At 51.9% G+C, this 24,792-nt stretch overlaps 1 protein-coding gene across 1 annotated transcript in view; it reads right to left on the bottom strand.

The window, feature by feature from the left end:
* Positions 1 to 560: 560 nt before the first annotated feature.
* Trmt44 (tRNA methyltransferase 44 homolog) overlaps positions 561 to 24,792 on the bottom strand; it is a 28,355-nt gene continuing 4,123 nt past the window's right edge. Inside the window, exons 2-11 of the mRNA XM_052736131.1 lie at positions 23,974 to 24,088; positions 22,792 to 23,011; positions 20,631 to 20,699; positions 19,488 to 19,595; positions 18,700 to 18,771; positions 15,932 to 16,038; positions 13,157 to 13,340; positions 11,861 to 12,290; positions 9,865 to 9,981; positions 561 to 5,552 (exon numbers count right to left, since the gene is read on the bottom strand). Coding sequence (XP_052592091.1) covers positions 5,323 to 5,552; positions 9,865 to 9,981; positions 11,861 to 12,290; positions 13,157 to 13,340; positions 15,932 to 16,038; positions 18,700 to 18,771; positions 19,488 to 19,595; positions 20,631 to 20,699; positions 22,792 to 23,011; positions 23,974 to 24,088 — 1,652 coding nt within the window. The 3' untranslated portion in view covers positions 561 to 5,322. The remainder of the gene's footprint in view (positions 5,553 to 9,864; positions 9,982 to 11,860; positions 12,291 to 13,156; positions 13,341 to 15,931; positions 16,039 to 18,699; positions 18,772 to 19,487; positions 19,596 to 20,630; positions 20,700 to 22,791; positions 23,012 to 23,973; positions 24,089 to 24,792) is intronic.

Raw genomic sequence — 24,792 nt, 5'->3', positions numbered from 1 at the left:
GAGACATGTCTTCCAGCCACCCAGGCAGCAATCCCAAGTCTCTCCGTGGTCTTTGGGGGACACAAGCCCCAAAAGCAGTATTTGCCTTTAGCTAGCTGCCAAGCCCAAAAGATCTGACAGATTTTTGTAGGGTAGGAATTTGGAGAGACTGACCACCTTGACTTTGTAACATGGGGCAATAGATCCCCCACTGTTCCATTTATTTAGTCTGGACAGGATCTCAGCAGCAGTGTAAGGCAGCTTTTCACTGCATGGCCGGCCTTTTGTCACACCCGAAGCCAATCCCCCAGGTGTAAGTTCTTCTGCAGCCATCCATCTTCTTGGAGAAGATACAGGATGCTGCTAGGAGCTGACAAGTCCCTTTATCATAAAAAAGCTTTTATATTAAATGTCATATTCTCAGGTCTCTAAAGGTGTTTGACTGGGGGAACAAAACCCGCTAGGTGTATCATTAGATTCAGCAAAGCCCAGTGGCAAATCCCGTGCCTGGGCAGCTAGTTATAATAATCAGCTGAACTATAACCAATACACACAGAACACACAAATCCAGACATCCAACATAAGTTAAACAAGCATGCAGCGACCATATATTTATACATTTCCATTCAGGCAGGAACCTGGAGGCAGGAGCTGATGCAGCGGCCATGAAGGAATGCTGCTTACTGGCTTGCTCTTCATGGCTTGCTCAGCTTGCTTTCTTGTAGAGTCCAGGACCACTAGCCCAGAGGTGGCCCCACCTACAATGCCCCCCCCCCCCATCAATCACTATTTAGGAAAAAGTCAGATCTTATGGAGGCATTTTCTCGATTGGGATTCCCTCTTTTCAGATAACTCTAGCTTGTGTGAAGTTGATATAAAACTAGCCAGCACAATTAGTAAAGCTTAGGCCCTCACAGGAGGCAGGAAGAAGGGATACTCCAGCAGTGAGGTCTCAGACAATGTAGAGTGACACCCAGCCTGTCTCCCTTCCCTGAGCTGGAGAGTCATTTCAGCCCGGGACACAGCCTCAGGTTCCCCGGCCCTGGGAGTAGGAGACTCAGGCTGGCAATCCCAGCTCAGATTCTTAGAGGTCCCTGCCAGCCAGGCCTAATTCCCTGTCCTATCTGGAGCTGCAGCTCACCCAACTAGGAGGACAGGGTCAAGGCAGCACCCCCATGGATACAGACCTAATCCCAGCCCTGTTCCCAGAGAACTGCCTGTGGGCTATGAGTGGATCCATCCTAGTGCCCTTTCAACTCTGCATGTAGGAGGAGAGGGAGAGAGGGGGGGAAGGAAGGGCGGAAGAGAAAAGGAGGGGAGGAAATACGGAGGAGGAGATGGCTTCAGAACTCAGCGGGAGGCTCTGGGTGGCTCTCTGGAGTCACCCTCTGCCTCTGGGCCTCCTCCTCTCACACTCCTCCTTCTTGGGCTTTGCCTTGTCTGCTCTGGAGTGCTCCACAGCAGAACAAATCATTGCCACATGGCCCAGGATTTCTGGAGAGTCAAGCAGCTAGAGACATTCTTCCTTGCTCACTTCCCAGTGGAGATGCTGCCTGGCTGGTGGTCAGAGACTCCTTCGGGCTCAGGTAGGAAGAAAGGTCATACATAGCGCACTGTGGAAGCCAGCCTCACTCATAGGAAGGCACAGCTTGTCTCTGGCTCCTTGCTGGCTCGGTCCTGGAGGTATCACCAGGGTAGTGGGTAATTGCTGGTCCTGAAGGTTAGACAAGAAGCTGGTGTGTCCTGCCAGGCCACAGGCTGACTCCTTGACTGGTTGCCATTTGGGTCATGATGGGGAAGCTCCTTCCCAGGCCAGTTCCTGTTCCTCCCAGCTGCCCTCTGCAGGGGAGCTTCAGTGGGCTGGGCTGGCAGGCAGGCCCCACCCAACCAGGCTAGCATCATCTCCATTTGGAGTTCCAAATGTTTCACTCATCCAAAAACTGGCTTGAGGTCTGCAGACGTGGGCCCATTGGAGCCTTCCTGTTGGAGAGGCTAAGAGCCAGGCCTGCAGCCCTCTCCCGCCTTGGCCTCTCTGCTCACACAGCAGAACTGCTGTGTCCCTGGCCGAGGGAGTAGAAGGGACTGGCCAGGTCACATGAGGACCCTGGGATGTGGCACAGTCCAGAATCAAAGGCAAGCTGGGTCAGTGGGCACCGAGTAGTGCGGGGTCCTGGCCATACTGTGTGCTCTGAGCCTGTCTTGCTTCTGTCTGGTGTGGGGAACGGCCCTGGCTTGCACTTTGATTTTAGCTGACCCAAGGCCTAGTCAGAATGCTGGCTAATGGGAAGAGTTAGAACGCCCTGAGGAACCTCTCTGGTTGGTCTGCTCTGAAGGCATCTCTGCACCCAGTGCCTGCATGGTGTTGGGGCTGCTCACAGGAGGCTTCACAACCCCCTGAACCTGCGAGTCTCAGGCGGGCCCCAATTCACTTGACTGCCAGAGCACATGGGCCTAGGCAGGCTTGGGCACCAGCTCTGGTGATGTAGGTTACCGTGTGGCCTTGAGCAAATGCCTTGCCATCTGTGTCTGCAACTTCTCATTAGATGGAAGGATAACAGCAAAGATACTACCTTTCAGACCATCCAGCTGGCTCAGGATTAAGTCCAGAATGGCAAGGGTAGGTCTGCTTCCCACCTCCCTCAGAACCAAGGAGTCTGAGCCTAAGATCCAGGTCCACTGACACTCTGCTGGCTATCCGGGGCCTTTACATTGGCTAGTCTTGCACTGGAGGTCTCTGAGGCCATGCTTGTACATGTGGGGAGGACAGATCACTAGGCCATAGTCCCCGACGCTGGAATGACCTCTAGTCCCCCACTGCAGTTTCAGCAGATGGTGCCCTGTCCCATGTGACCTACTTGTGCCAGCTCAAAGCCAGCCAGTGTCTGATCCCAAGTGACCTCTGAAGCTGTCTCAGGTTCTAGTCTGTCTTCCTACCTCCTCCAGCTCTTGTGTGTGTGTGTGTGTGTGCGTGTGTGTGTCAGTCAGGATCCCTGGCTTGTGGCCATCACTCATCCGTTTCCACAGCCTCTTCCTGTGTCTCTATTCATCCCCAGGGACACTCACTTCGTAAGGATCCACCCTAACCCCACATAACCCATCATATCTATGAAGGCTCCATTTCCAAACCAGGTTGTATTTGAAGTTATGGGCATCTGAGCTTTGGGGGGACCTGATTCACCCACTTGGGAGTGAGGTGGTGTCAAAAGGAAAGGAGACTGCTATGTGTGAATGTGCATGACCCCCAAGGCTTGTGTTTGACAGGTGGCCATCACTGACAGATCCTCAGGTGCTTGGATTTGGGAGAGTCTGGATATGGGGTGTGGTTGGCAGACACTGGGCCTCAATCCTTACTCATGGTATTCATGTTTGACCAGCCTGTTCTGGTTGTGGGCAGGGTCTGCGGCCTGCCGCTCACCAGTAACAGGCCATCACCCCTGTGATGTGACACAGGTGGGAACTGGCCTGCTGCTGCCAGCTGGCCTGTGGAGAGTGCCACGAGAACATGGACACGGATACTCCCCAGTCTAACCTCTGCTGAGACCTCAGTCCTGGGCCTTAACTTGGATGCAGCCAGGAGGGACCTGAGCATGAAAGTCCACCAAGGCTGTGCTTGTCCCTGCTGTACTGCTCTAAGTCACCAGGTTCATTGCCATTTGCTGCACATCAAATGACAAATCATCTGAGGGTCCCTCCTTGCTGACCCAAGGCAGGAAAGGTACCCAGGGCCCTTACTGGTAAGTGCTCTGAAACACAGCAGCCCTCACCAACAACGCCGAGTTCTCATCTTGTGGGTCACAATTTTTGAAGACTCAGAAGCCAAACGTCTTTGATGGTCCCAAGGTGGTCACACTCCAGGCAAACCCTGAGTTTATGCACAAGTGTGTGCTTGGACGCAGTTAGCCTGGGATGCATGCTCACCAGCCATTAGTGCACCGTGACTTTGGGCATTTCCTCCTCACCTCTGAGCTCTCTCGCTCGCTTACCTGCTCCTCTGGTCCTGTCACTAGTGTGGTAGAATATGGGTTTAACAGAAAGCCCAATGCAGCAGGCTTGTCAGGGGACATAGGCATGGCCCACCTCCTCCATGCACACTTCCCTAACCTGCTCACATTCTTCCCATGCAGGGGCTTCTGGAAGCTGTCCTCACTGAATGCAGTCATGGGGAGGGAGTGAGCCCACAGCTCATTCTGAATGAGTTCTGCAGTGACTTCCCCCAGAACCCAGGCTTCAGCATGAGACTTTGTGAACTAGAAAAGGGGGAAACCTAAGTCTGCTGTCCCCCCTCTGTCTAGCTGCCTTAACCTGGGGCTCCAGTGAAATCTGAGGGAGGGCCAAACACACTGGCAATGGGGGCCCTGCCTTACTACATCCTTGAGGACCATGGTTAGATTTCCAGGCACCTGCAGGGTCTGAGACCAAACGCTGCCTCCTCAGACACAAAGCCAGGCTGGGAAAGGGCTCCGTAGCTTTGGGGCCCCCATGGACCTGGGAGATAAGGCAGAGGCTGCCCCGCTTTGAGTGAGCCCTGGTTCCTGAGGACACACAGCCTAGCCTGTCCAAGGGAGTGGTGGCGATATTGCCTGGGTGCAGGTCACCCTCACTGCTCTGGAGTTGTGGCTGCCAAACCGGCGAGGAAAGAGGAGGGAGCAAGCCCTGTGGGTTCTCATCAGCTGGGCTCAAGACTCCACGGTGGCCGCCCTGCCCCAGGATGCTGCAGAGCCCTCAGCTCTCAGAATAAACTTCATTCTTTTCACTCGGATGACATTGGGATATTTCTACCACATCAAGTTTCAGAGGCTGGTCCCCAGGACTGTCAGCAGAGATAAAGTGAGTGCCACCTTTTGTGTAAGACCAAAAATAAATGTAAATGGAAATAACTTTTTTCTCAAAGGAAAAACTGTCCAGCACTTCTGGGGATAGGGTGCCAAAGAGAAGGGTACGGTCGAGGTAGTGTTCACTCTGAGTCCACAGAGTGTGACTCTGGAAGTTGTTCTCTCTAGGACTCTGCTAATGGCCTCACAGAAAGTCTTGTACCTCTGCTTACAGGAGCCTGTGATCATCCTGCAGCAAGCTCCTGTTCCTGCAGAGGGAACCTGGGGCAGAGCCCTGAGAATAAGAAGGCCATGTGTTTAGAAGCTGACACAGTGGCTCTGGCGTCAGGGTGGTCCGAGAAGGGCTGAGCAGGCTCCACAGCCTGGAGATGTGTGTCAGGGACTGATGGTGGCTATGCACACTGACAGGTCACACCAAAGCCAATTCGGCCCCAACAGGGTGCCATCAGGACAGGGGAGACAGGTAGCAGAGCCCACAGAGCCACCAGCTAGAGATCACTGAGGAAGTGACTCAGGGAGCCTGCCTCTGCTTCTTCGAGGTCTGAGACTGGCGCAGCTCCTCAGGGCCATGGGCAAAGGGGCAGCGGGCAGCAGGCAGCACGCAGCCATCAGGATGGTGAGTGAAGAACCAGCAGATGCGCGTCTTGAACACCTCTGCAGGCAGACTCCGCTTGGCTTCTGGAGGCTTTTCCCTCTGCAACTCCCGCCGCCAGTCACGGATGTGAACTCGCCCATTCCTAACTGAGGTTTAGAACAAAAGGCCCGAGTGTCATTAGTGTACAGAGACTGAAAAGTACCAGCTTGTGGGGAGTCCTGACAGAGGGGTGCAGGGTCAAGGGGAGGACTTCCAGCCATGAGTCCTGCTGGACAGGATCTGGGTGCACAGAGTACAGTAATCAGGAAATGGCCAGGGTGGCCCACTGCCCTCTGCCATTTCACTGTGAGGAGCCAACAGCACCATGTGAAACTCTGCCAAAGCAACCAAACCTCTGGCCTCCCCAGTGCCGTAAAACTACCTGTGGCCAGCATGGCGGGGGAATAAAAGTGCCTCATTGAGGCAGTCTGGCTCACCGACTTCCAGAACTGAAACGGAACTGAGTGTCTGAGTGAGCACAGCTTCCTGTCGGCTCTGGGATCCCCTGTGGTATGGCCCCAGAGAGCCTGGCTGCTGCCATCAGCAGCCTGGGAGTAAATATTTCCCTTGGAAACCTGAGCAATGAGTCCTGAGAGGACCCTATGGACCTAGAACACAGGAAGGGGTTCATCCTCAGGAATGGACTGAAGCCCCCAGGGTCAAGTGGCACCACATGCAACCACCTCCCTCAGGCTGAGGTTGATCTTCCCTGAACTAAAGCCCAAGTTAAGGTCACTTCAGGACACTTAGAGACGTTTCCCAGAGCAGAACCACCCAGTGTGGCACAGGATACAACTCAAGTTACTGTGGGCCCAGAACTCTCTGAACTGTGCTCAGAGGAGCCTCAGGGGCATCTTCCAGAAACAGGATACCTGACTATAAGTGGCCAGGAGTCCCTGTCCCTGTTGGAAGTTTTGACATGTTTAAACAATCTGAGGCCAAGCCACAGTGGACATGAAGCCTGCCCTCAATGCTGGTTTAGGCCTTCTCTACGGACATAGTGGCCAGCAGGGGAACCTCCCCAGAAGGCTATGAGCTAGTAGCATGCCTAGGCACACTTTTGGTTGCTATTTGCAGGGTTATGTGATCAGGCCCAGTCATAGGTATAAAGATCAAATGGGAGTACTAATAATAACACAGGAATCTGGAGAGGGCAGTAGCCAGGCATCGAGTATACACAGTGTGCCAATCTGCCCAGTTTATACCAGGATGCCAGGCAGCTCCCTGTTGGCCCCACAGGCATCACTCTGGGAAAGATGGTGTCAGGAGCTAGAGGGGTGGCCCTCCAGGGCACATGCCAGCCATTCAAGTCAGACCACCAACAGCTCTCCTCTAGGAAATGTGCTACTAATTTGAAATGGAATCACAGGCACAAATCTGCTGTCTTCCCCACCCCCCAGCTCCTGCCTCCTGCTGGGGGCTTGTGGGACTGCAGAGAAACAGAACTCTCCACCCATTAGCGGCTGGACAAAGCAGCCTCTGGCTAGAACTTCCTGAGACCCAGGGGACAGGAAGAGCACTGAGGGTGTGTCCTGTCTTCAGGAGCATCAACGCCAGGGCTCAACTGGCCTGGATGGTCAGCCTCGCTGGGGACCTTGGGTAAGTCACCAACTCCTCTGAGCTATGTCCAGTCCTCTAGATGAGGAGGTTGCTTCACCAGCAGACAGGAAGAGACAACCATGCAGGCCCTGGGAAGGGGCGGAGCTGAGGCGGGTCAGTCCTGACATGGCATGGACACATAGTGTTCACATGAGCTGACCTAAGCCATCTGAAAGCTGGCTTCCTCTGGAGCACACACTCCTCCAGATGACCCAGAGTCACAGTGGCTAAAAACAAAACAAAACCCCATCCCGAGATAAGCCCCAGCTTCAGCACATACTTTCTGCATGACCGCAAAGAACGCTCACGTGGCTCTGGATCCCCAAGTCTCCTACTCAGGAATGATTCCAAAACTAACTGCCCCCAAAGTGAACTGCACAGAGAAGCAGTTAACCCCATACACACATATTTACACTGGACAGGAGCAATGGTCCTTCACGAAATCAAAGAAAACATGTGGGAAACAGAGAGGCCCCTCAGGCTGTAGTATTTTAACGGATTAAAGCTTTGTAGGTAAGCACAGATTCCAGGCACTGGACAGCTCATCTGGATATCTGGGTGTGGGGCTCTGGGTTTCAGCAACACCTCCAGGGTACTATGACAGGCCATTCCTGCACCTGCCCGTGAACAAAACTCACCCAAGTGATGGCCAGTCAGCCGGACAGAACCATATCCAACTTCCCAAGGACAATTGGACCACCAAAGGGCAGGTGTGTAGACCTACACAGCCATGCCCTGACATGGGACAGCACTTGACACCCACATTCCCAGGTGTACACACACAGGCAGCGAGTACACACATGTTCAAATACATTATTCAGGAGCACCTGACCCCCATGTTCTCATGCGGTTTTTTTCACGTACATGGGACAGCACACATCTGTGCTCGAATATGAGGCAGTGCACACCTTGTTCTCATAGACGATGACATCAGAGAGGAACATGGGACCCTCTAATCCCTAGTCTAAGATCTAAGGTGGGAACACTGTTTCCAACACCTGCGTCCCCTTCAAGGCCCCTTCCTCATCACTGTCAGTCAGTGGCCCTTCGTGGATACAGCTAAGGCCGACCCCAAGTCCTCAAGTCCCAGACTGTTAGGATGAGGTGCACAGTGCTGGCCTCGCGGCTTCTGGTGACACACCAAAGAACCAGTGCTGAGCTGACAGCATCTCATGCCATCACCTAGATCCACTGAGCTCAACGCTGCAGTCTGAGTGCCAATGGGCCACAGGTCCCAGAAGCAGAGACGAGAAGCCAAGCTGCTCCTTCCCGGGCAACTTGGGCATCAACCCTCCATGCTAGTCACAGAAGCCACAGTTCTCTGGCCCCTGCATCAGCAGCTTACTACCCAATCCAGACCCTCACATACACCGTCCCACTGACCAAAACTCCCCTGGGCCTCTTCACTTCCCAGACTCCTCTCCTCCCGGTCCCAACAGGAACATCACCTGCTAAGGAAAGCCTTTCTAAGTAACTAAGCCCAAGTGGATACCTGTGCTGAAGGCATACTGGTGAAGCAAGAGAAAGACAATGCCTGTTGTGTTTAATGCTGTACAAGGAAGCACGTGGGGTGAATACACTCCAAGTGGGCTGTGTTGGCTAGTCTTATGTCAACCTGACACAAGCTATAGTCATCTGAGAGGAGGCAACCTCAGCTGAGAAAATGCCTCCAGAAGACTGGGCTGCAGGCAAGCCTGTAAGGCATTTTCTTAACTAGTGACTGATGTGGGTGGGTCTAGTCCATTGGGGGTGGGGCCACCCCTGCGCTGGTGGTCCTGGGTTCTATGTAAGAAAGTAGGCTCAGCAAGCCATCGAGAGCAAGCCAGTAAGCAGCAATTATCCACGGCCTCTGCATCCTCTGCTGCCTCCAGGTTCTGCCCGGTTTGAGTTCCTGCATTGGCTTTCCTCAATGGACTGTGATACATAAGGCAAACAGACCCTTTCCCCCAAGTTGTTCTGGTCATGATGTTTATCACAGCAATGGTAACCCTACCTAAGAATGGAATGTACTTTAAAGGGAGACGCACACTCCGTGAAGCAGGAGTGGCCCGTGGGAAGGCTGGTGAGAGGATTCAGGCCCTGCAGCTCTTCCCATCTTGTGTGAGTCCTACACACTCATGACCTCATGACACTGTCTATACCTCAGGCTTCTGGGTGGCCGCTGTCATACTCCACTCCCTGTCCTTAGACTGAACACTCCCACAGGGCAGGGATGGAGCCATGACAAATGAGAATGCGCCCTTTTATCTCTGGAGCTATGGAATCCAGTGCTGAAGCAGAGTCAAGCCTCAGTCTACCAGGAGGGCCACTCGAGAGTCCCAAGTCCCTGTGCCAGGCCCATAAGGTGGAGGCATCAAGCAGAGACTAGGAGAAGGCTCATGTCCCCAACCTGCCTGATGGGCTCTACAGCTCCACATGCTTCTTGTTGCAGGAGACAGAGGTGAACAGATGTTCTTGTAGTGATACAAGATGCAGCCAGCAAGCTTTGCAACTGACCACCAGCCCTATATGAGGAATAGGCACCACAGAAGCAACGGAGGTTCAGGAGCACATCCTAGACAGGAGCCACCCGGACCAAGGCACAGGGAGCCTGAGCCGAGGCCAGAGTGTGCCTAGAGAGAAGGATGGCCTCACCTTAAGATACAGGCTAGTGGTGGCCTAGGTGGGCACAGGGCCGCCATAATGTCCACTTGGTTCTTCTGACAAGCCCCTAAGTATCACAGCCATTGGGGACAGAAAGCAGAGTTCTACAGAGTACACATAGAGGAACTGCTAGGGACAAGCAGGATAGACAGTGTATGGTGACCTCATAGATTTTACCTTCAAACACCTGATGGCTGTTCCTGAGCAGGGTCTGTAAGCCTCCACACTCCCGCTTCAGTCGCTGCAGGGTCTCTGGGTTCAGTTCCGCAGCCACTTCTGCCAGGGAAAGGCTCCCTGTGGAAAAGCAGGTATCCGCAAACAGCACAGATTACAAGCCTGTAGCCAGCATAGACTGTCAGGTCCCAAAGCCAAACCCTATCCTGCAGCTTCAAGTCCCCTGCCTGCTTCAGGTGCAGGATCCTGGTGTACAGTTTAACGAAACCACATCTTACAACCACAGGACATGAGGCGGCCGTCACCCCAGTCACAGTGACACAGTGTGCCAGCATGCAGTACCACACGCTTCCACTGTGCAGGCTGAGCATCAAGTACGTCCACCAATACCTGGTGGGGTGGCCCAGCCCCCACATTCTTGGTACAATACAAATGAGATACAGCCCAGAGCTGAGGAGGCAGGGCCAACAGGCAAGCCTTTTGTTATGTCTCCTGGCCAAGCTGGCATTAGAGCTTTGCAGGGCACTGCCCACATGGTGGGCTGGAGTGGGAGGTGTGACACAGAATTGCAGGTATCAGTGAGGTCTCTCCCATTCACAATGCTGCTTAAGACCCTGCTCACACGTGGAAACACTCTGATCAGACACCCAGTGACAATGAAGTCTATTCCGACTAAGGTAACAATGGGTCTCCCTGTGCTTTTGCCAAGAATCACCTTCCTGCATCTTGCAGCTCACCTGTGTCTCCCAGTAAAGCTGGAGGCTAAAAACAGCTCAGTCTCCACAGCAGTCAGGCAGTAGCAGCACTACCTGACCCAGACCTGAGGGACTCCTGCCCAGTGTCCAGCAATGGCTTACTGAGAATGCCCAGGCCTCCAATAGGCAGAGTGGGGAGAGGCTGTCTGTGGGCTCAAAGGCCCAGGACCACTCCTTCCTTATAGAGATGCTTCTCACCCAGGGGCACCTGAGAGCCTCCAATGAGCCTAGGCCTCTGGACACCTGTCAGTGAAGGAATGGTACCCTGGTATTCCACCTGGTACTGGATCTAGGTCTGAAGGAGGGTCCAGCTAGCTCAGGGCTTTCCATCCCAGGCACAGCCCAAAGCCCCCAGTTCCCATCACTTCCTCTGTTAAACCAGGAATCCTGCTACACAGCACACTCAAGAACTTCCACACCATCCCAGCGCCCTGTGTTCTTCCAGCCTTGCTGGGAAACCTTGTCTGCCTCCCTCTGCAAAGACCCCATATTAGCATCTAAACAGCAAAGCTAGCCCCAAACCACAGAGTGATGGTTCTTCAAGTTACATGGCCACTGGAGCCAAGGCCACTCTGGCCAGTGTCCCAGAGGGCCTCCCAGGATTGGTTAATTCTGAAGGAGAAAATATAAGAAGGTCCTGCCATGTCACATGTGGGAGATGAGAGGGTAAAGGGAAGAAACCTGGACCCAACAGTCACAGATGAGGATGTGGCATGGGGGATGAGAGTGTTGCCACTCTGCTCTAAGCTATGCTGGGGGCTACTTGCTCCCATGCAGGGTGAGAACTAGACAACATCCACAGCTTCCAGTGCAACCTGGTTCTAGTCAGCAGATGGCCCCATACTGCCCTCTGGTGGTGACAGGTGGAAGGAAGGGGTGCAGCTGAAAGCTTTGACAGCCTCAACTTTGCATGTAAGAGCAACCCTACTTTGCCTGTTTCTCTCTAACAGGCAGGTTCCAGCCAATGAGCAATCAGATGGAACTGTCTCTCACACGGCAACAATCTTGTATTTAGGGATGAAAGTATTGAATTTACATTCAAGAAGTGGGGCTTTTGACACTCGGTGACCTGCTCTCTGGTTGTATCATTTCTAAGGATTAAACACCAGCAGCCTTGGCCTCCACCTTCCTCCCCTGAACAGCAACTATGGAGAGCTGTTCATTCCCAGCCTCTGGGTATGCTGAGCTACAAAAACCCACAGTCCACGATGGCTAGTGAGCCTGCCCTGGAGGGTGGGGCCTACCTCCTCCATTCCAGGTCTTCGGACTCCCATCCTCAGAGCTCTCCGTGTTTAACGTCTTTCCATCTAACAATAAATTTGCCACTTGTAAAACCACTTGGTCAATGAAGTCTCGAGGGAGGGCAGCACAATTCCTCACACGCTCAGCCTTTTCTCTAGGGCAGAACCCAGGCATCCAGAGCCCTGGGGCTGGGGCTGCGCCTCCCTCAGCAGCCCGGCCATCAGGCATGCACTCAGCCTCAAGGTCAAAGGTCCTGTGACTGTTTTGGTGATCAGCATCGTGGGCAGCAACCTGGGGTACAGAAGGCGCGTGTCCCTCAGCAGGCGAGCTCTGGGGGTGGCCCTGTCTGCTGTGGAGGTACCATGTCCTCTGCTCATCCATCCAGACCTCTGCAGAAGGCAGGTATGTTCTGGATTTCCCAATGAGGCAGACCTGTGTTTGAAGAGACATTGTATTACAACATTCACCATGGAGCACTTTTGTGCTGAAGAACAATTCACACCAAAGTTTTAGCAATCTGTCATAAGAAGAAAGAATCCTTGTTTTAGCTTTTTGGTTGTACTTGGGATGGACTCCAAGGCCTTGCGCATGCTGGGAAACATTACCCACTGAGGTCTACCCTAAGCCCTGAAATACCAACAGAAATGATTTAAAAATAAAAAAGCTAACAATAAAAGCTGGTAAGGAATGTGGGTGCAGATCTATGGAAGGTGCAAGTCAGCTCGGGGTTCAAAATGCTTCACTCTGTTTGTCTTTACTAGGCCTGCCTTTGCCCCAGGGGTGACACAATTTACCTCTGAGAGTCCCCAGGGATCTGTGAGAGAACAGGCTGTATATTAACCTGCTAGCACGACACTTGGAACAATGTAGGTGCCCAGTGCATCTATGGAACGTCCTCCACATTTTCCCTCTGGTCATTAACTCCAGAGTTAGAGTGCACACCAGCAAAGGGAGCCAGTGGAATTCCATTAGGGTCACCCAGCCCTGCCATGTGCTCTGGGTTTGGAGCAGAGCAGCATCTGATGTGTTTAGTCCCACCAGCTGTGTGGCTGTCCAGCACTTACTGGGCACCTCCCATACCACCCAACTGTAACACCAGGTCAGAGACTGCATGAGCTTCCTTGGTTATTCATGACGAGCAGTGAACGGTAGGTGCAAAACACAGGTCTCTGACCTCCAACCTGGAGGAGCAAGACTTGCCAACATGGTGCCAGCCTGAGGATGAGCTCTGAAGGAAACTTCTGAAGGAACCCCAAGCAGAGCATATTCCCTGACCCTGCACATGCCCTGGCACATACCCGCTTAGTAGAAGGAATCCTGAGGCAGTCCTCCTGCATGTGGAAGCCACAGGAAAGCCCCACCTCCAGCATGAAGTCCAGGTACTCTCGGTACTGTGTTTTCCTGCTCTGCCGCCGGCGGTATCGCCCCACAAAGTCAAAGAAACAACAGGGCAGGACGAAAAACCGGCAGGTGTAGGAAGACCTGGAGGAGGAAGAGACCCAGGAAGTCCTTAGGAGCCCAGCAGAGACCCAGGAAGACCCTAGGAGCCCAGCACAGACCCAGGAAGACCCAAGGAGTCTAGCACAGACCCAGGAAGACCCAAGGAGCCCAGCAGAGACCCAGGAAGACCCTAGGAGCCCAGCACAGACCCAGGAAGTCCTCAGGAGCGTAGCAGAGACCCAGGAAGACCCTAGGAGCCCAGCAGAGACCCAGGAAGACCCTAGAAGCCCAGCACAGACCCAGGAAGACCCTAGGAGCCCAGCACAGACCCAGGAAGACCCTAGGAGCCCAGCACAGACCCAGGAGGACCCTAGAAGCCCAGCACAGACCAAGGAAGACTCAAGGAGCCCAGCACAGATCCAGGAAGACCCTAGGAGTTCAGCAGAGACCCAGGAAGACCCTAGGAGCCCAGCAGAGACCCAGGAAAACCCGAGGAGCCCAGCAGAGACCCAGGAAGACCCTAGGAGCCCAGCAGAGACCCAGGAAGACCCTAGGAGTCCAGCAGAGACCCAGGAAGACCCTAGGAGTCCAGCAGAGACCCAAGAAGACCCTAGGAATCCAGCACAGACCCAGGAAGACCCTAGGAGTCCAGCAGAGACCCAGGAAGACCCTAGGAGCCCAGCAGAGACCCAGGAAGACCCTAGGAGCCCAGCAGAGACCCAGGAAGACCCTAGGAGCCCAGCAGAGACCCAGGAAAACCTGAGGAGCCCAGCAGAGACCCAGGAAGACCCTAGGAGCCCAGCACAGACCCAGGAAGACCCTAGGAGCCCAGCACAGACCCAGGAAGACCCAAGAAGCCCAGCACAGACCAAAGAAGACTCAAGGAGCCCAGCAGAAACCCAGGAAGACCCTAGGAGCCCAGCAGAGACCCAGGAAGACCCTAGGAGTCGAGCAGAGACCCAGGAAGACCCTAGGAGTCCAGCAGAGACCCAAGAAGACCCTAGGAATCCAGCACAGACCCAGGAAGACCCTAGGAGTCCAGCAGAGACCCAGGAAGACCCTAGGAGCCCAGCAGAGACCCAGGAAGACCCTAGGAGCCCAGCAGAGACCCAGGAAGACCCTAGGAGCCCAGCAGAGACCCAGGAAAACCTGAGGAGCCCAGCAGAGACCCAGGAAGACCCTAGGAGCCCAGCACAGACCCAGGAAGACCCTAGGAGCCCAGCACAGACCCAGGAAGACCCAAGAAGCCCAGCACAGACCAAAGAAGACTCAAGGAGCCCAGCAGAGACCCAGGAAGACCCTAGGAGCCCAGCAGAGACCCAGGAAGACCCTAGGAGTCCAGCAGAGACCCAGGAAGACCCTAGGAGTCCAGCAGAGACCCAAGAAGACCCTAGGAATCCAGCACAGACCCAGGAAGACCCTAGGAGTCCAGCAGAGACCCAGGAAGACCCTAGGAGCCCAGCAGAGACCCAGGAAGACCCTAGGAGCCCAGCACAGACCCAGGAAGACCCTAGGAGCCCAGCAGAGACCCAGGAAAACCTGAGGAGCCCAGCAGAGACCCAGGAAGACCCAAGGAGTCCAGCACAGACTCAGGAAGACCCTAGGAGTCCAGCACAGACCCAGGAAGACCCTAGGAGCCCAGCAGAGACCCAGGAAAACCCTAGGAGCCCAGCACAGACCCAGGAAGACCCTAGGAGCCCAGCAGAGACCCAGGAAAACCTGAGGAGCCCAGCAGAGACCCAGGTAGGCAGGAGCACCACAGCATGCACAAGCAGCAGAAGGCCAAGTATCTATGCTGCTCCTGGCTATTCTTACATCTAAAGCAATGGGTCTTTCTTATTTACTTTTTGAGACTACAGTGCAAATGTACTCAAATGCACTACTTATTCCTGACTTCTGGTCTCCACCTTCAATGTACTGGGGTTACAGGCACAGTCATCACACTGGGATTGTTTCTTACGGATCTCTAAAAACCATGCAACACATTGTGCCTTTCAACAAAATAGAAACTGAATTAATAAAAAATAATTTCCCTGTGCAGTTACTCTGGCCCACTGTGACATCAGCTTTCTGGAGCTGGAACTTCAGGTAGGAATCAGAAACCAAGGCAGGCACAGCAAAGGTAAGCTCAGACTTGACCTGGAGTGGAGCTAGGAGCACAAACAGCCAGAGTCCTGGTGGTGGTAGGAGAGGCCCGATGACAGACTAAGGGAGGTGGGGCTGAAGGTACACACAGCGTCTCACACTCGTCAAAGAGCTGTCTAAAGGTGTGGACTGCTGCAAAGGATCTGTCTAAGCAAAGACTTTCCCTTGAAGCCAAACCCTCCAAAATCAGAACACTTTCCAAAAAAGTATGTCCCTTTCAACATGGGATAGAAATGCCAGAGATGATGTAACCGGGGTCAGTGGTGGCTAACAGAACATGAGAGGAACCATGTGTGTGGTTCAGGTTTTTAGTAGTCACAGTTTCAAAGAAAAGCAGGTAGATTTAAATTTACTCACTGTATCTGTGCTACTGTCATTTCAACACTCTGAGTTACCATGTCAAATGCCACACTGCCACAGCGGTGAGGGGCTGCCATCGTGGACATCGTGTGCACAGGAAGCAACAGCCACCTGCCCTTCCTACTCACCTGGCTGCAATGACAGGGATCCAGGGAGTGAGCTCATCAGAATGGTTACCAATCAGCCAGTCAACACCAGGGAACAAGGTCTTGTCACTTGGGGTGATGGAACCTTCCTTAAGAATGTCACACAAGATGAACCAGTCAGTACATGCACCAGAAGCTCTGAGCCATGATTCACAGCCACAGTCCACCTACCACATGATCCTCCCAGGCCTCCACTGTGCCCAACTTACTAAGAGGAGATGACTGTCCTAATCATAGTTGGCCTCCAAGGACACAAATCACTGGCAACTTTTGGGTCCCCCCCCGAAAAGAGCACTTTTTCTGGGTGATGACTAAAACTTGCCTCCTGCATAAACACAGAAAGCAACCAACAGAGAGACAGCTGGTGACTGGTCTCCTCTGAGAAGAGGAAGGAAAGGCCTCTCAGTTCTGGGCTATTCTGTCACTATGCTCAGGGAACTCTCAGCAGTGACACCTTACCACTCTGCCCTTCTGAGTTTCTGCACATTAATCACCCTTCCTGGCGGTCAGCAGCCAGTCTCGAATTAACAAGTGACATCTTAGAGACTGACCGGAGAAAGAGAGAGGAAGGAGGTGCATCACAACCTGAGATGGTGCAGGATAGACCCCAGGGGATGGAGTGCCGCTCTGACCATGTCTGCCTCTCCAGTCCTGCTCTCTACACCAGTCCTTACTGTACCATTGTTAGCGCCCCACAGCCTTCACAGAAGATGCGTTACAGCAACTCTGGTGCTGTTTACACAGACGCTGAGATGCTGAGTACACACTGGCCAACCGCCAAGTGCAGAGTCACACAGGAGGAGAAACCTTTAGCAACATTTATTATCATTGCACTCACTCTGCATTTAAATCTGCCCATTTGTCTCCTCATGAATCCAGACCTTATTCATACTTTGGATTGCCATTATCTGGCTACATGGACCTGGAAACAGTCAGACTTGCTTCACTAAAGGCCTTCTGAATACAGCAAATTGCAACCGTCCTGTTTGATGCACAAACTTAATACAATCTGAGATCATCACAGCACCGTATTAACAAGGGATTCCAAACACACTTGCACTGAATAGGGATTAGAAAGAAGCTTAAGCCAAGATGGATAGGATTTCTAGGCAGAGCTATCACAGACATCACACAAATGCCGCTGTAAACAACTATTTACTAGGAAATATACCAGCAGCACGCAGCTTCCAGTGAAGCCTCATGGCCACAGGCTCAGGCAGAAAGTGCAACAGAATCACAGTTGACTTCCACCTGGAATACCCAACACCAGAACCAGCGGCGCTGGCACTGAGGCTAGAAGGGGTTCCCGAGTCAGGTGACTCATTGACAGCTCTGAGGCAGGTGCTGGGGACCTCTAATAAACAGCTCAAACCTCTATACAATTCCTGAAAGCCCCTCACATCAACCAGCCCTTCCTTCAGTCAGGACTTACTAGCGGGACAGTTTGAAGTTCATTCCAAGCAGAGGGTTAAGACCTGGGGACACAGGGATGCTGACATCACCAAATTACTCCTGCTGATTATCCGTCTCACACAATCCAGAGCCTTAGGCACCGGGCATGAAGATCTATGGACTTAGATCTCAACTAGCCACCTGCAGGACTCTTTATGAACCTGCCAGCTTACCAACAGTCCTCAAACTCAAGACACTAAAAGCATTTCTTTTTTTTTTTTGGATATAAGGTCTCACTATTTAGCACCAGCTGGCCTAGAACTCACTCTATAGACCAAGATGGCTTAGAACTCAGTCTGCCTGCCTCTGCCTCCCAAGAGCTGAGATTAAAGGCATATCCCACCATGCCCAGTCCTAAAAACATTCCTCAGTTTTCTTTCCTTTTTTTAAGGTCAGGGTCTCATGCAACCCAGGTTGGCCTTGAACTCATGATACAGCTGATCCTCCTGCTTCTACCTCCTAAGTGTTGGAATTACAAAAGTTCACCTTCTTGCTTGGCAAAATTTCCTATAATGTGAATCTATAAGCAATTAAGAATCCCTGGGAAAGCAACCATGAACACAGAAGGAAGAACTGAGTTGAGGGGTTGGCAGTGAACCCCCTTGACCCTCAAGTCTTTGTCATATTATCTCAACTTGAAAAAGAGATACGGTGACAGAAAATGCAAGTCTCTAAAGTTGTACTTTATGCTGCAGATGAAGCAGTAACAGCTGTGGGCAGTGTCTAGGGCAGTGTTTGGACAGACAGTACTGCAGCAGCTGTAGACAGTGTCTAGGGCAGTGGGGGCACACAGGAATAGTGGCAGTTGCTGATGAATACTTGGTGCTCATCAAGTTGACATGGTTAATCTTGACTGCCAACTTGACAGGGTTTAGAGTCGCTAGGAAACAGACTTCTGGGTCTATGAGGTTATTTCTAGAGAGGTTTAACTAAGAGAAGACCCTCCTGGTGGGCTGCTGCACATCATCACTCAGAGTGGGTGTCTGAACAGACTCCTGCAGCAGGCTTTGAAAGGGGAAAAAGACATCTCCACTCTGCAGACAGCATGGAGCAGCTCACATGCACACACATGCACAGCTCAGGGAAGAAGGCCTCCAGACAAGGTCACTGTAACCAGAGGCTGTGCAGAGCTAAAATTGTCCCGTCTCTTTCCTTCCTATGTCAGAGCACTCAAACTAAAGTGAACACTTGCAGTAAGAGCTGACTGAATCCAGAGGCGCTCCTGCCAACAGCTGACTTTAGGGGACAAGTCTTGCTAGAACTACAGAGAATGCATGGAGTTAGGGGGAAAGCAGTACCTCCAGCTGAGTTTGGGGTCCATACATGTCCCAGATCTTTCTTCTTCGGACATCAATCCCTCTGCCTGGATGCTGAAATGAGCAGTTTTGAAATCCTGGGTTAAGTCTGGGCAACTGCAGTAAGTTGGCAAAAAATAAATCTGCAGGCACTGCCACTGCCACCCAGGAAGGGCAGGTCGTGCCTGGCATCTGTGGGAGGCACAGCTCTCATCTCTTGGCAAGACTACACATCTGCATGGCTAGTGAGAACTTGCACCCTACCAGTGATCACCATAGATCTTCAAAAGGGACCACAGTGGCCTGTGTCCCAAGGCAGTACCCAGGGAACCCGCAGGGGAAGGCAAGCTGTGATCAGCCCCACCAAGGTCCCTGCACCCTGGCTGCAACCTTATTCATTCCCCACTTGGGTAGAGGGCTATATGGAACCTTCCTATCAGCTCTGCACCCAGCTTCCAGGTCTTCGCAAGGACACCACTGCAAATGCCTCCTTTATAAACACCAAGGAAAGCTCCAGCTTGAAGCTGTGGGCACCACTCTGAGCCAGGCTGACTCTGAGTCCAGGCAGCTGCATCAGGAAATGTTGTTGGAGCTGGGTGTGGCTGCATACGCTGGAGTCAGAGATGCGTGGTTCTCTGTGAGTCTGAGGCTAATCTGGACTACATAGCAAGTTCTAGTCTAGTCAAGTTACACAGTGAAACCTTGTCTCACAAAATTAAAAACAAGAAACACGGGGGCCCCTTCACTCAACCTAGAGAAATCTTAAGAAAAGACAGCAGAGCCATGCTCACCCCCTCATTGCTCAAGATGTGGACCAGGAGGCCGTTTCCGCACCCCAAGTCCACGAAGGACTGCTTGGTGGTGACTCCCATCTCGGCCCTCTCCTCTTCCCAAAGGATCTGAGGAAAGAGACAAAGTAAAGACAACCCACACGTTGACTCATTCTGTTCCAGAACAAACCTAATGGAGCAAAGGCACACGCCTGTGATCTTGGGAAGACGAGGCAGGAGGACTGCAAGCTCAAGACTTGCCTGGGAAAGCTGGTGGGGTCCTGTCTCTAGACTTCAGAAAAGGAGCTGGTGATGAATGGCGCAGTGGTAGAGCACTTGCCTGGCATGGGTGAGGCCCTGGATTCCAGCCCAAGTATACAGAAAAAGAAGGACCCAAACACTAACGCCACTGTGGGAGGGGAAGGATGGAGAGAATTTTCCCAAGCCTCCAGGGATCCCAGGCAGGTGACACAAAGGAGCAGAACAGATGGGATCTTTGGCCCGAGGGTACTGGGACACCATCACCCCCATCCCACTCCCACCCCCACCCCCGCTGCACTGTTCTCCCGATGCTGCATTCATTCAGGGCTGGAGTATGGCTCGGTGGTACCCATGGTAGAGTGAGACAGCCCAGCACACGAGGCTCTGGTTTCTATCCCAGCACCAGAAAAATGGCATCCACATCCAGTGGACATCTCTCCTTGTCCGTTAACTTCTGCATGCCTTGACAAGCAAAATAACCCTGTTTTCTAAACTAAGAGAGCTACAAGTTAAAGGGAAACTGGGAAGTTCTAGTTTAAACACTTTATAGATAAGAAAATCAAGAGTACTGTGTTAAAGAAGTGTCCAACTGAGCTGGCTAGCCAGCAAGTCAAGGACAGACTAGGGGAGAGAGGCCCAGGCCACAGCTGGCGGGTACTGGATTGTTGGTGCCTCCAGTGACGACTGTGTCTCACTGATTCCTGCCCCATCTATCCTTTCGCACCCCAACTTCCCGATGCACGCATGCTCTGTGCTCATGCAGGAGCCAAGCAGGATGTGAAATCATTTCACAGCAGGGCAAACCATAAGATCTGATTGGTGAATGCTCCACCCCCAGCTAGTAGCGTCTGCCAGAGGCAAGCTTCCCACACTCCCTGAGTGTGAACAGTGAAGTGCTCTTACCAGCAGGTATGTGGCGATGGCCACGTCTTCGTAGACAAACTTTTCAGGATCTGTTACTTCAGGCCAAACCTAAAATGTTTTCAGGGAATAAGTAAATAGCTGTGAAATTACCTTCAACACCTTAAAGTATCTCTAAACAGCCTAAGTCAAACCAAACTAACCATATAGTAAATACACAATTTCATTTCAGGGGCACGAACTCACAGTTGATCTCTTACAATTAAGTGCTTTATACAAGAACGCAGCTACTACACTGCACGGACGGGACAGAAAGTGTCCTGTACAAAGTGACCCAGACCACCAACGGTACAGTTTAAGATGTCTGACACAGGGAAAAGTCAGCTTACCTGGATAAAGACAAGGACTCATGCAGGAAAAGTCAGCTTATCTGGATAAAGACAAGGACTCATGCAGGGAAAAGCCAGCTTATCTGGATAAAGACAAGGACTCATGCAGGAAAAGTCAGCTTATCTGGATAAAGACAAGGACTCATGCAGGAAAAGTCAGCTTATCTGGATAAAGACAAGGACTAATGCAGGGAAAGTCAGCTTATCTGGATAAAGACAAGGACTCATGCAGGGAAAAGCCAGCTTATCTGGATAAAGACAAGGACTAATGAAATGAGGAAGGAGGGCAGGGCTAGGGACGAAGCTCAGTAGTAAAGTGCTTGCTTTGCATGAAGGTAAGAGTTCAAATCTCAGCACCCACATAAAAAGCCATGTATGGCCATGTGGTTCGCTGTAGGCCCAGCCCTGGGACACTGGAAATAGGAGGGTCACTGGGACTTGCTGACTGCCAGCCTAGCTCCAAGTTCAGTGTAAAACCCTAGTGAGGGAGCATGGCACATGGCACTCTCCTTGGACTCTGCATGCGTATGCACAGGTGCATTCATCCTCACTCACATACATGTGAGCACTCACACAAAGAAACATGGGAGTGGTGCAGGCAGACACAGACTGGGACTCAGGAGCTGGGCCAGCTGCTCAGGGCCAGGCTCTGACTGACAGGCAGGATGATCAAGGCACCTTGAGAGTCAACCATGTACAGAACCGACAGGTGCGGTGAGTGATATAATGGATAAACAAGTCCTGGGAACAGTTTAAAAGCTGAGAAATAGGAGTACCTTCTTGAAGGTATGGAGAGTCCACAGGGGGACAGAAGACCCCAGGCCAGGGTCTTCAGGAGAATGCAGCTCAGCTGTGTGCAGACAGACCCGAACCACATCTCTATAATGAATCACTATGGCTCCAAGCCTGTGGTTTTGGCTTCTTTGCCTTATAAGCGCAAGGACTAACTCAAGGTCACGTTGTCATGAAGCACGCTGCTTTTGTGGAGCACTTGTCTTAGAAATACCTTTAAGTTAATGAAGCCAGGGCTGCAGAGACAGCTCAACGGTTAAGAGAGCTTACTGCTCTTGCCAAGAACCACCAAAGGCAGGCAGCTCACCACTGCTGCACCTAACTCCAGCTCCAGGAACTCTGACACCCTGTTTTGTTCCTGTAGGCAACTGTATGCCTGTGCACATATTCCCACAGACAGGCACACATAAAAATAATTTAAAATTTTTTTTTTTTTTGGTTTTTCGAGACAGGGTTTCTCTGTGTAGCTTTGCGCCTTTCCTGGAACTCACTTGGTAGCCCAAGCTGGCCTCGAACTCACAGAGATCCGCCTGACTCTGCCTCCCGAGTGCTGGGATTAAAGGCGTGCGCCACCACCGCCCGGCTAAAAAAATTTTTTTAATTAGCCAGGTCCACATGGTGGCATATGCTTGTAATCTTAGCACTTGAGAGGATAAGGCAGGAGGACCATAAGTTTCAGGCTAACCTGGGCTACAGAGATATCCCATCTCAAAACAAAAATAAAATTTAAACAAAATGTAAACTTTATAATACAGTAACTAACACAATGCTTATTATTTATTATTTTTAGAATAAAAATTCAGAATAAAATTTCCCTTTTGAGTTTCTGAAAAATGTAAAACAGTTTACTCCTGGGTTTAAAAATGTACCGAAACATCCACTTGGCTTACACTGTCTGCACTCACAGTGGGTTTTCAGTGTGGTACCTGAACTCGATAGGAAGCCCACAGGGAAGTCTCCCTGGCAGGGACTGGTCATGTCACTTGTTAAATGGGGGGACCTCGGATGCTCCTTAGCATTACCTTCACCATGTCTCTGTACTTCTCTTTGAGCGCCTGGTACATCCTGCTGTACCGCAGGATGGACACCAGGGAGAGCGTGCTTTTAAATTCACTCTTCCTGTTCTCCACGGCCCACCTGGCCAGCTTGGACAGCAGTTCTTCTCCAAGCCAGGCAGGTTTGGGATAGACAACGCCATCTGAATGCCACCTCTCTGGACAGAAAATTAAAACAGATATGAACCTTCAAAAATAAGAGAAATACCAGTGAGAAGAGCTGGCTCCAGTTCTTATTCTAAGTTATAAGTTTATCTCCCAGAAGCGGGCAGCAACTAAAATATCCTTTCTCTCTCACTGTGTGTGTGTGTGCACTGAATGTGCTGCTGTGATCAAGCCCCGGGTCTGTGGAGGCACACAATGGGCAAGTGTTCCGCCACTGAGTAACAAGCCTGCACTGTATAACAAGCAGGGCTCCAAACTAGGACAAGACATGCCACCCACTCCTCTGGACCAAGCTATACAAACAGCAGCATGATGATGGGATTAGAGTTCCTATCAATAGGGTCTAGATTTGAAAGGTCTTCCGAAGGATCCTGTGTTCAAGGCTTGGTCCCCAATTCAGCCTAGCTCAAAGGTAGAGCCTTTGGGAGGTGACTGGACCGTGAGAGGACCAAGCTCATCAACAGGCTAACTCATTGGCGGACTCAGCTTATGGGCTACTGGGAGTGGCGGGAGCTTTAGAGGGTGAAGTTTTGTTGGAGGTAGGGAGCTGGGGGTGTACTCCTGAAGGGTAGAATCTGTCCATGGCTCCCTCTTGCTGTCAACTTCCTGGCTGCCCTGAGTGAGAGGCTTGATGAAAGCACATGCTCCTAGCTCCTCACTACAGGCCCAGATACCAGAGGGGAGCAACTACAAACTAAAACCTCTGAGACCTTTTAAAAATTATATACGTGTGTGTGTGTGTGTGTGTGTGTGTGTGTGTGTGTGTGTGTGTGTTTGCATGTGTGCATGACAGAGGACAATTCACAGAATATGCGAGCACCAACCCAGGACCCGCACCAGGAACCAGCAGAGTGATGACTATAGTACACATCTGAGAGCATCCCACCAACACAGAACCTTGGCTCTTCTGCCCCCCAGAACCTTCCAGCTGCTCAGGGATAGGACATCACATAGCAGTGCAACAGAGCGGAATCCGGCTCTTACCATTCGCCTTCACTGTGATGGAGCCGGAGCTGATACACGTTGCTCATCTTAACCTCCAAATTCCCCTCATCATCCTCTTCCAAGGGTAAAAAGGTGACACTACCATTGGCGACATCTGAGGGAAAAGACAACGCCAACAGGTCACAACTGCTCTAAGCAGCTCCTTGGAAGTAGAACTGAGCAGCAATGAATATGAGGAGGATGCTTTCCAACCCTCAGTGGCTGCAGTGCTGGGGAGAAGGGCTCCGCACTTTGTACACTATTCAGCCAGCACTCAGAAAGTACAAGGCCTGAGTCAGGTGGTGGTGGTGCACTCCTTTCATCCCACCAATTGGGAGGCAGAGGCAGGCAGATATCTGTGAGTTAGAGGCCAGTCTGGTCTACAGAGTAAGTTCCAGGACAGCCAGGGGTACACAGTGAAACCCTGTCTTGAAAAAACAAAACAAACAAACAAAAGCAAAGAAAGAACGAACGAACAAACAAGGCCAGGACCAAAGATGGCTCAGCAGGTAAAGCGCTTGCTGCCATGCTTGAAGACCTGAATTCTATCATTGGGACTCACGTAATAGAAGGAAGGAACTGACTCTTACAAGTTGTCATCTGACCTCTACAAGGTGAATGTGGGACACACATGCATGTGCACATGCGCAAACACATAATAAATAAACTTAATGAAGAGAAAGAAAAAAGAAAAAAAGAAAGTTCAAGGCTCAGGACAACCACTCTCAGGAGCCAAGTGCTAGGAAGAGTGAGCCGGGAGGAAAGGCCTGCCCACGTGGGCCGGTGAAGGAGGCCCCCGCTCTGAGTGTCTGCCACACG

The sequence above is a fragment of the Peromyscus californicus genome, unplaced genomic scaffold (genome assembly GCF_007827085.1).
Source record: "Peromyscus californicus insignis strain IS unplaced genomic scaffold, ASM782708v3 Scaffold_13__1_contigs__length_99412109, whole genome shotgun sequence".
Lineage (NCBI taxonomy): Eukaryota > Metazoa > Chordata > Mammalia > Rodentia > Cricetidae > Peromyscus > Peromyscus californicus.
Note: the sequence above shows the minus strand (reverse complement) of the source record. Positions and strands in the feature narration are given on the sequence as shown.